The 9,783-nt window shown below is 36.7% G+C and overlaps 1 protein-coding gene across 8 annotated transcripts in view; it reads right to left on the bottom strand.

Moving 5' to 3' along the window:
* Window positions 1–2,078: 2,078 nt before the first annotated feature.
* Window positions 2,079–9,783, bottom strand: part of LOC113042336 (disks large-associated protein 1-like) — a 114,762-nt gene continuing 107,057 nt past the window's right edge. For 6 of the 8 annotated variants that reach the window (XM_026201110.1, XM_026201109.1, XM_026201112.1 and 3 more), the window contains 4 exons: window positions 7,716–8,131; window positions 5,793–5,884; window positions 5,476–5,628; window positions 3,119–3,331 (listed from right to left, as the gene is read on the bottom strand). In XM_026201110.1, the coding sequence (XP_026056895.1) occupies window positions 3,119–3,331; window positions 5,476–5,628; window positions 5,793–5,884; window positions 7,716–8,131 (874 nt within the window). Of the gene's footprint in view, window positions 3,593–5,475; window positions 5,629–5,792; window positions 5,885–7,715; window positions 8,132–9,783 lie in introns of all 8 variants that reach the window. The other 2 variants (XM_026201113.1, XM_026201115.1) reach the window with 2 other exon arrangements.

The following is a 9,783-nucleotide window of genomic DNA, read 5'->3' as shown; positions in this document are numbered from 1 at the left end:
CAGTGCAGTTAGGTTTTGACTAGTATTGAGTAACCTGTCAGTGCAGCTATGATGCAGCACTGTTTACAAATCAGTTACATGAGCAGCACAAGAGTGTGATTCAATGGTTAAAGTAGGTTTTCTTAAATAGAAATAATAAACTGATGTTATGTGCTCTGCATTGATACGTGTGTTTACTTGCACTCTCTCTGCAGGGTTGCTGAAAGTATATACACCTTTGTGTACATAAAAACAAAAGAAATTAGTTGATCTATAGTATCAACTGCGCTACATATCGGTTGAAAATAAAAAAGAGAGATGCCTTCAGGTAAATTAGGAAGCACTTGGGGACATGCACTTGATGTGAATAACACACACACAACTAACTTAGCCGAGGATAAAGACTATCATGCTTGTGATTATAAACATAATGACTAAAATGACTTGAGTTTTTAACTAAAATGTGTATGTATTACATTTATCGAGCTGTGACATTGCAGCTGTATTTAAAAAAAAATACTTTAAGCATTACTGAAAGTCAAAAGCAATGGTAAAGAGGAAAATGATGGTCTGTAAGTTCAAATGTGTTTATTCGGGTCTTATAAATACTGATATTTTACTTTATATTCATTTATACATACATTTATAGACATACTAATATAGTAAGGAGCTATATTAGTAATCAGTAAGGAAAGAGTTTTATAATTCATCATTTATATATTTACAAAATATGTTAAATAATGTGTAATTTTTGAACGAATCTAATGCCATGTTCAACAAAATGTCCTAACAGGGCATGATTTGATAAGTTTACTGCCAAGATAATTTTCCCATACTTATGAGAAACTGCTGAGTGACATGAAATGATCCCAGCCAATCAGATGTTTAATTTAGTTATGAAGAGCAGAATAAACCAAAGAGATTTCACAGTGGGCGGAGCTATTTAATGCCATAGAATTATGTCATGTCTTGTTGTGTCCGTTCACACTGACAGCTATTTTATTGCTGGAGGAGTCGCTGTTAAGTTAATTATGCCATAGCGATGTTAAAATATAGTTGCGACCTATCTAGATAAGATATAAAGTCACAATGTGAGAAATAAAGCACAATTGAGAAATAAAGTTGAAATTTATAAGTTTGCAATTACATTCAGAAACAGTTACTAGAAATTAAATCACTCCTGATACATAGGGTCACAACTGTGATATATTTATTATGAGAGTAAAAGTAATAAAATCACAATTACGATATAAACTAGTGCTGCCAAATGATTAATCGTGATTAATCACATCCAAAATAAAAGTTGTAAAAAATGTATATGTGTACTGTGTTTATTTATTGTGTATATACAAATAAACACAAATACAATATATATATTGAAAATATTTACATAAATGTACATGTATATATTTATATTCATATAATTTATATTATATGTAAATATATTTAATATATAAACAACATGTTTTTTCTTAAATATATACATGCATGTATGTGTATTTATATATAAGCATAGTAACTATACACAATACACATATATTATGTAAACAAAAACTTTTATTTCAGATGCGATTAATCGCGATTAATAATTTGACAGCAATAATAGGAACTCAAAATTATCACTTAAATTTGAAAAAAAAAAAGTTAAGTAAAGTCACAATTATGAGAAAAAAATATCTTGCGATATACAGAATCATAATTGAGGTATACAAATAATGCGACTTATATAAAAGATATAAAAACGTAATAGTGAAAAATAAAGTCTCAATCACGATATAAGTCAGTATATTATAACTGCAATTATATGAGTAAAGTCGCAATTAAGAAATATAAACATCTTGTGATATATGGTCACAATTGTTATATAATTTGTGACTATGAGACATGAAAACGCAACTGCGAGAAACAGTCACGATTATGTTATCACAATTAACATCTAAAACCACAATCACATTACGTAAAATTATAATTATGAGAAATAAAAACTTGTGATACACTATTAGAATCTTAAACGTAATTGTGAGAAATAGTTATAATTACGATAAAAAGTCCAGTTAGCATAAAATTATAATTACGCTAAGTCATAACAATCACAATAATCAAAAAAAATTCACAATGGGTCACAGTTGTGCCTTCGTAGATTGTGAATATATTGTGAAAATAAAGACGTCGCATAACTTCATCGCTGTCAGTGTGAACGGGGATTAATGCTTAATGAAATCCCTGACTGCGTATGTAACGTTTCATAACGTGACACATTGCTAATTTATTAATGGCTAATGAATCTGTGTTCTGACAGCGCTTCTTTCAAGCAGTGACAGATAAGCGTGTCACATTTGATGGATACAATGGACATCTATGTCAGTCAAACAGGTGATTGACACTGCTGAGGAGAGATGATAGTGAGCAGACAGGAAAGGAGATAGGATGGTTTGAGAGGACGGGAGAGGATGACCGAGTGGGAGGTTGAAAAATAGGAGAAGAAAGAAGAGAAGAGGTGTTTTTTCCATTCTATCCCCTGATACTGAAAACAGAACAACCTCGCCCTGTCTCAGAGGTGCAGGGTGACATGTGAGAGAGTGTAATGTACTAAAAGCCTGACAAACACATTTACATACATACACTGAATTTGTGGCTACATTGGCGTTAAAATCTTCAGAAGTGATCGGAATGCTGCCCTTTTAGATGTTATGTCCTCTCTGAGAACACAAGACATGGCTCTTACACGGTAATTGCGAAAAACTACAAATTAAATTGTAAAATTCAGTAGTGTGCCTTATTTGGGTAGTAATATCAACCAACGTAATAATATGTTGTATTGTATGCATGAATATATATATATTATTGATTATTTTAACAATTAAATATATAGTGTCTAATATAAATATTAAAAGTCTTTGGGAGTTTAATAAGGGAGCTACATCTCAAATGGCAGGACGGAGGAAGAGAGGAAAATTAAGTCGTAAATACATACAGTAGAAGCCCACAGTGAAGAAACTCTCCTTTACACAAGAAAAGAGGAGTGATTATGTTACAGCTACCCTGCCTTTGTCATTCAGTGCTATTGTGTTATGGTTAAAGATGTGTGTGTGTGTGTGTGTTTGTCTATTTAGGCTTCTGAGCACCTGGATTTCAGTGTTTATAATCGTGTTTGGGCCTCTGGGATGTATATTTCGATGCTGTCGGCGCATTCTGTAGCAGAGCTCTGGCGCTGAGAGGCAGCAGCGCGTTTAGCCGCTAACAGCCGCTTACGCGCCTCCAACCGCTGGGAGCCCTCCAAAGACCTGTCTCTTACTAGCTGCACGGGACCCCTCCTCGGCTTCCTGGGTACCGGAGGGGGCACACGCCTCTCCTGGACAGCAACGACAAACTGGTTAGTGCCACTCCTCAACGTAACACAACACTGCTAATGCATGCAACTGTGGGGTCATCTGTTGGGTCATCTGCAATATTTAGTTGTTTTTGAGTGCAAGGCATCAGCCAAATACATCAAGTGAGATCTTAGCCATTTTGGCCAGCTAGGAGTTCAACATTTGGCATGAGATGATAGGGGCCACTGGATGTAAAGCACATGCAGCGTGCAATTTGGGAGCATCGCCTCAAAACCAGATCACTGTCAAACACAGAACACATAAAATAATAAGAAAATAAGCAAAACAAGTTAGATCAAAGCATAACACATGCAACGTTCATGAATAAAATAAGGTAACCACTAAAATAAAATATTAAATAATGAAGCTAAAGTCCTTAGAGTCAGAGTACATACCATATTTAAGCGAATGCAAATACAGAAAACTGTCCGTTCGGCACATTAGTGCTGAAATTTTAAATAAAGTACTGGTAGTTCTTTTCCAATTGAAATCCTATAAATAGAAACTGGATCTGTGAAGCTTCAAAAAGGACACAAAAGCACCATAAAAACATTGTTAAAGTAGTCCATGTGACTTGACATCTGTCATAACACTCTTTGGCTTATTCATAAGAAATTATGAGAGAAGTAGTTACGTCTGATTCACAAACAAATTGTTATTTTTATTCCTTTTAATGATCATTTGGTTAATTTTTAAGTTTAAACAGTTCACAACAATGATCCAAATGATTCGGTGGCAATTTGGACTGTTTCGTTTCTCAACTCAGTGGCTCAGTTTCAGCAGTTATGGCAGCAGTTAATAGCTCATATAATGACTCTAATTTAAATCTTTTCCTCACTCAAAGCTATCATATGACTTTAGAAAACAAGGAATATATTGCACAAGTTATCTGGACTACTTTTATAATGCTTACATGCTGTGTTTGTGCCTTTTTTTAAAGGGATACTCCACCCCAAAATGAAAATTTTGTAATTAATCACTTCTAAAATCGTTCTAAACCCGTAAAAGTTTTTTTCATCTTAAAAATGCAATTGAAGATATTTTGGATGGAAACTGGGAGGCTTGTGACTGTCCCATTCACTGGCAAGTAAATTACACTGTCAAAGTCCAGAAATGTATGAAAGACTTTGTCAGAATAGTCCATCTGCCATCAGTGGTTTAACGGTAATGTTATGAAGTGACGAGAATACTTTTTGTAGGTGAAGATTGTGAACAAAAACAATGACTTTATTCAACAATTCGTCTCCTGTGTCTCTCCGCATCAACATAGTGTCATTTTGGAGAACATCCACTGATTGCAAACTGCGTTCGCTATTCTACGTCAGCCGCGACACAAGAATATGTTTTCTATGTGTATTCACGCTTTGATTGAAACAAAAACAGAAAAGCGTATGCAGTTTGCGTTCTCAAAAATGGCATTAAGGTGATAGGGAGAGACACAGAGGAGACAAATTGTTGAATAAAGTAGTTAATTTTATTTCCTTCACAACTATTCTTGCTTCATAACGTTATGGTTGAATCACTGTTGGCATATGGAATATTTTGACAATGTCTCATACTTTTCTGGACCTTGACAGTGTAATTTACTTGGCAGTGAATGGGACAGTCACAGGCCTCCCGGTTTTCATCCATAATATCTTAAATTGTGTTTCGAAGACGAATGAAGTTTTATGGGATTGGTACGACATGGGGGTTGGTGATTAATGACAAATTTTCATTTTGGGGTGGAGTATCCCTTTAAGCTTGAAGGCCTCAGGATTCATTCATATGTTATGAAAGAGCTAAATGTACAGTTAGTCAGAACAGTTCATTTGGAGAAAAATGTACCAGTTTGGAACAAGTAAATAATGACAGATTTTCAATTTGGGAGAACTATTCAGTACAGAATGTCATATTGAACAGAATACTCTTCGACCCCTCACAGTCTTGTTTTTTTTGCATCAATACGGCATTTACTCTGACATAAATCAAACAGTTGCAATACACCAATAATTCATTTTAAGCATGCGAACGAAATGGCACTGCACTGTATTTACACTGCGTCGCAAAGTAATATGTGTCAACTGTGGTATTCTTAGCCATTAGAGTGTGTAATGCATTTGGATTTGTGATGTAAAATCTGTACCTTTCTCTCAGGAGGCTCCAGTGCTTTCCAGTTGTTAGCTTTCAGCTGGTGTAGCTCATCAAACTTCAGGCTGATGTTCTCAATGGACAGCTGCAGCATGTCCCAGAATCCTGCCAGATCTTGAGACACGGGCCGTGGGTGGGCATTGGGATTCTGACAGCCAGAGAACAGATTATACACAAAACATCTGTTCATTTAAAAAAGTCTAATTGGGGAATACTGATTTAATACTACTCAGGCTAACATTGCCATCTGGGGCGAAGCCACCAAGTGCAGCTCTGCTCTGATTGGCTGATGGATGTGTGTGCCATACATACCAAGTTTTCTTCACAGAGCTCCCGGAACTGCTGGAATTTCTGCGACATCAGCAACTGAGCGCTACCCACTGCACTACGGATCTTGCCGAGAACTGAACAGATGAAAAGAATAGAGAATCAGCTGTGGAAAAAAAGTTTAGTAAATGAAAACTGGATTTAGTAGCTTGATGAGAGAACAGTATGAGAGATTCTACACAAGTAACACATTAGTGAATGTGTGTGTGTGTGTGTGTGTGTGTCACAAAGGATTAGACACCAGGTTAATGTTTAAATGCTCTCTCTTTGAAGTGAGAAAGGGTCATAAATATCTAAGGCTTGGGAACCCAAATGCAGGAACCAGAGGAGCAGGGGGAGTGTTTACCATGCACACCAAACAAACACCCGTCAAAGCCAACGATTCAAGACGCTCACACACATACATACAGATCAGGAATGTGATGTTAAAAGATAGATTAAGAGTGAAAAAGAGTAAATAGCATATCAGATTACCAAACGGGTGAATTATCTTAAAGGAAGCTAATGTTTGCCATGCGGGGGTCATATAAAGGCTTTCGCTGTGGCCTGAGGAGTGACTGCAGCGTGTCTCTGTAGATTGGTGCCATGAGGCAGTTTACACAGAGATCCGACGAAATGAACTCGCTCTGTTTAACATATGCAGCAGCAAGGGACCATATGGCAAACAATGTGCTGTCATCGGACAGATTAGCATATTTTGTGTATTCAGGGAAAGAGGGAAGGGCTAGAAAAGAGAGTGAGTGGAAGGAGACAGATATATATAAATAGTGAGAGGAAAAAGAAAATATACAGAGAAAGAGGGAGCGAAAGAAAGGAGGGAGACGGGTGGCTCCCTGCTGGTAGAAATGTCTGGTATGTGAGAAGGAGACAGACAGGAGATAGATGAACAAGCAAGCTTTGTGACTGACACGAAGATGGCCACTGCGCCGTGTGTGTGGGTGTGTGTGCGCTTGAGCAGGGAAAAGGCGGGAAGTGGGATAAAAAGAAAGAGTCTGGCCGGAGGTAACCAGACTGTGAAATGACCTTGTGCACTGGTAGTTTTGTTAAAGTGGCTGATTATTCTCCAGACGACTTAGACACAGTCTGTAGAAATGTCACTCTAGTTCTGCAACAAAATGACTACTTGTCTTTAAAATAACATGGTGGAATTGGAATTAAAATTATTTAGCTACTAAAAGCCATTTAGCTAAAATTACTTTCCCGTGTAGTGTATAATAACTCAGAATATTGTGAGCTGCCCACCTAGAAAGTATTTATCAAAGATGCATTTTGAATGTAAAAACCGAACATGCAAATCTCCCCAAAAAGTGAACTGAAAATTCTAGAAATATAATGCTGTTGAAATTAACCTAAAATGACCCAAAATGCTGTTGAATCCGAAATTTTAAATGAGTCTACAGTGACCAAAAATGCAAATGAATTGAACAAATCTAAATGTGTCTTCAGTCTGACAAAATGCTGTTGAATGGAACGATCAAAATGATTCTACGTGATCCAAAATGCAGTTGACGTTCTAATGCCCAAAAATGCAGTTAAATCAAACATTCTAAATGAGTCTTCAGTCTTTACCCAAAAGCATTTGAATCAAACCATTTAAAAGAGTCTATAATGCCCAAAATATTGTTGAATCGAACAATCTAAATAAGTCTTCAATGACCCTATATAATCTAACGTTTAAAATTACTCTACAGTGACCCAAAATGCAGTTGAACCACACATTATATTGCCCAAAAATGCAGTTAAATCAAATATTATAAGTGAGTCTATAATACCCAAAATCTAAATGAGTGAACAGTCTACAGAGACCCATCGAAACTTCCCCAACATCTATAAAAAAAAAACCCAATAATGTTGACTAGATAGGCAGCCTACTACTTTTTTGATAGCCATTATCTCAGAGTTACTCACTGTCTTCTGGGAGCTCATTCTCTCTCTCATCTTGCTCCATCTGTTTGCACCACCCCTCCATCCTCTTCACCTCTGCTTGCAGCAGTTTCAGAAACCAGCGTCCGTCCTGCGGACACACGGACCCTGATGCCCCACTCGCATATTCCTCCTCCATGGCTCCATCCATCCAGGGGTCTGGAGGGGGCAGAATGGAGGGGTCAAAGCCCACGTCGGGGTAGTCATCCTGGACACAGGCATGGTAGTGGTTCCCAGAGCCCTGGATGCTGACAGTAGAAGTGGAAGAATCTCGGGATGGTTGGCGGACAATGGGCCCCTGGTGGGTCTGTGTGAACTGGTCGTCGCCAAGACCCTCCAGAAGATCAAGATCAGCTTGAACAGCAGTGGTGACGCTGTTGGAGCGTGTAACTCTGCGGTAGCTGGAGAGAAAAGATGGACCATGTTGTATAGTTTGTGTTCAAACTGTTGACCAAAATGTGAAGCATGTACTATTTTACACAGCACAAAGAAAATACTATTTTTATATAGTGTGAATAGAATCTATCTCTATTGTCAATAAGTGTGAATAGCATATCACAAAAAATACTGATATTTTCAACTTGGTGTAAATAAAACCCATTGCTACTTCCACTTCGTGTAAACAGCATCAGTAGCATTTAGTTCAAATAGCCGCTGTCAAAAATTAAATCATTATGAGATGTGATAACAATATAAAACATATTATAGCCAATCATTCCATTAAAATTAAGTATAAACATACCTATGATGCTTAAAAAATGCTGTGAAATGAAATGTTACCAATGCCCCATAACGCTGAAAAAGCTTTAAAAACTAACACTTCAAATACTTAAGATCTAACAAAAATAAGTTCATAAATAAATAAAGTAACTGGCTTGTAATTTTCTGTTATAATGTCCTTCTAGGTAACTGTAGACCATGATATCAAATACAAGTGTAACAAACACACAGACACACACACACCTGTAGGAATAGAGAGGGATAACATATCAAAGCGATCTGGCTTAGATCAGCTACTCTGTATTTGCCTGGTGTGTGTGTGTGTATTGAAGATGTAGGACACCTGCTCTATTCAGGTGCATTGAAGCACACTGACATCTCTCACCATACCCTGAGTGTGTGTCGGCTGTGTGTGTCTGTGCATTTAAGCATTTGAATTTTGGCTTATTAGAAGGCACAAAACAAAAAACGATAGCACATACAGGCCATAAATTGTGAGGATTTTTTTTTTTTCATGAACTGAACAATCATTATTTTCATCCATCCTTCCAATAATCTGTGTCTGTTCTCTTTCACAACATACTGAGTTCTGATATCTTTTTTAAACCATTTGTTTCCTATTATAAAGACAATTTTAGATTGTTGGCGTCTGTGTGTGTCAGAGGCCTGTTTCATATCAGTTAACTACTTCCTGTAGAGAGGAAGAGAGACAAATAAAGGGCACAAGAGAAAGAGAGAGAGAAGAGAGAGTATTCATTTCTTGTTCCGCTCATATGGTAGTAATCATTGCCTTCTGTAAATCATATCATAAGAAAGCGTTTGTGTGCGCGTGTGTGGTTTTCATATTCATAGTTAAATTTATCTATGGCAGACTGTTTTACAACAGATTCTTTTTACATCTGAACCTAAAATACATAAAGTGGCCCCAAAAATATCTGGACACTTAAGCTACCAATGAAAAATGAATACATTTCTTTGTTTTAGAAGGCAAGATATTAAACCAAATGGGAGTGGCAAGAAATATAAATAAAAAAACAATATGCCTAAATTAGTTTATTATTTCATCATTGTCCATGATGATGATCAAAACCTGACTTCGTACATCCACTCAAAATCACAATGATATCAGTTTACCATAGTACCATGACTGGAAATTGTGTCATGGCCAGCCAATCAGGTTGTATCTGGATTTTCCATTTATGTATGAGACGGTCTGTTTGAGGCTGAAACTAATCTATGGTGGACTCAGAGTTTACATATTACCCAAAGCTATCAATAGACACAAGAACACCCACACACATTCATTTTTCAAGATGCTTCCCCTAGCAAGGGA

Source organism: Carassius auratus, chromosome 24, assembly GCF_003368295.1.
Source record: "Carassius auratus strain Wakin chromosome 24, ASM336829v1, whole genome shotgun sequence".
Classification (NCBI taxonomy): domain Eukaryota; kingdom Metazoa; phylum Chordata; class Actinopteri; order Cypriniformes; family Cyprinidae; genus Carassius; species Carassius auratus.
The sequence above is the reverse complement of the archived record's forward strand: the minus strand, read 5'-3'. Positions and strand labels throughout refer to the sequence as shown.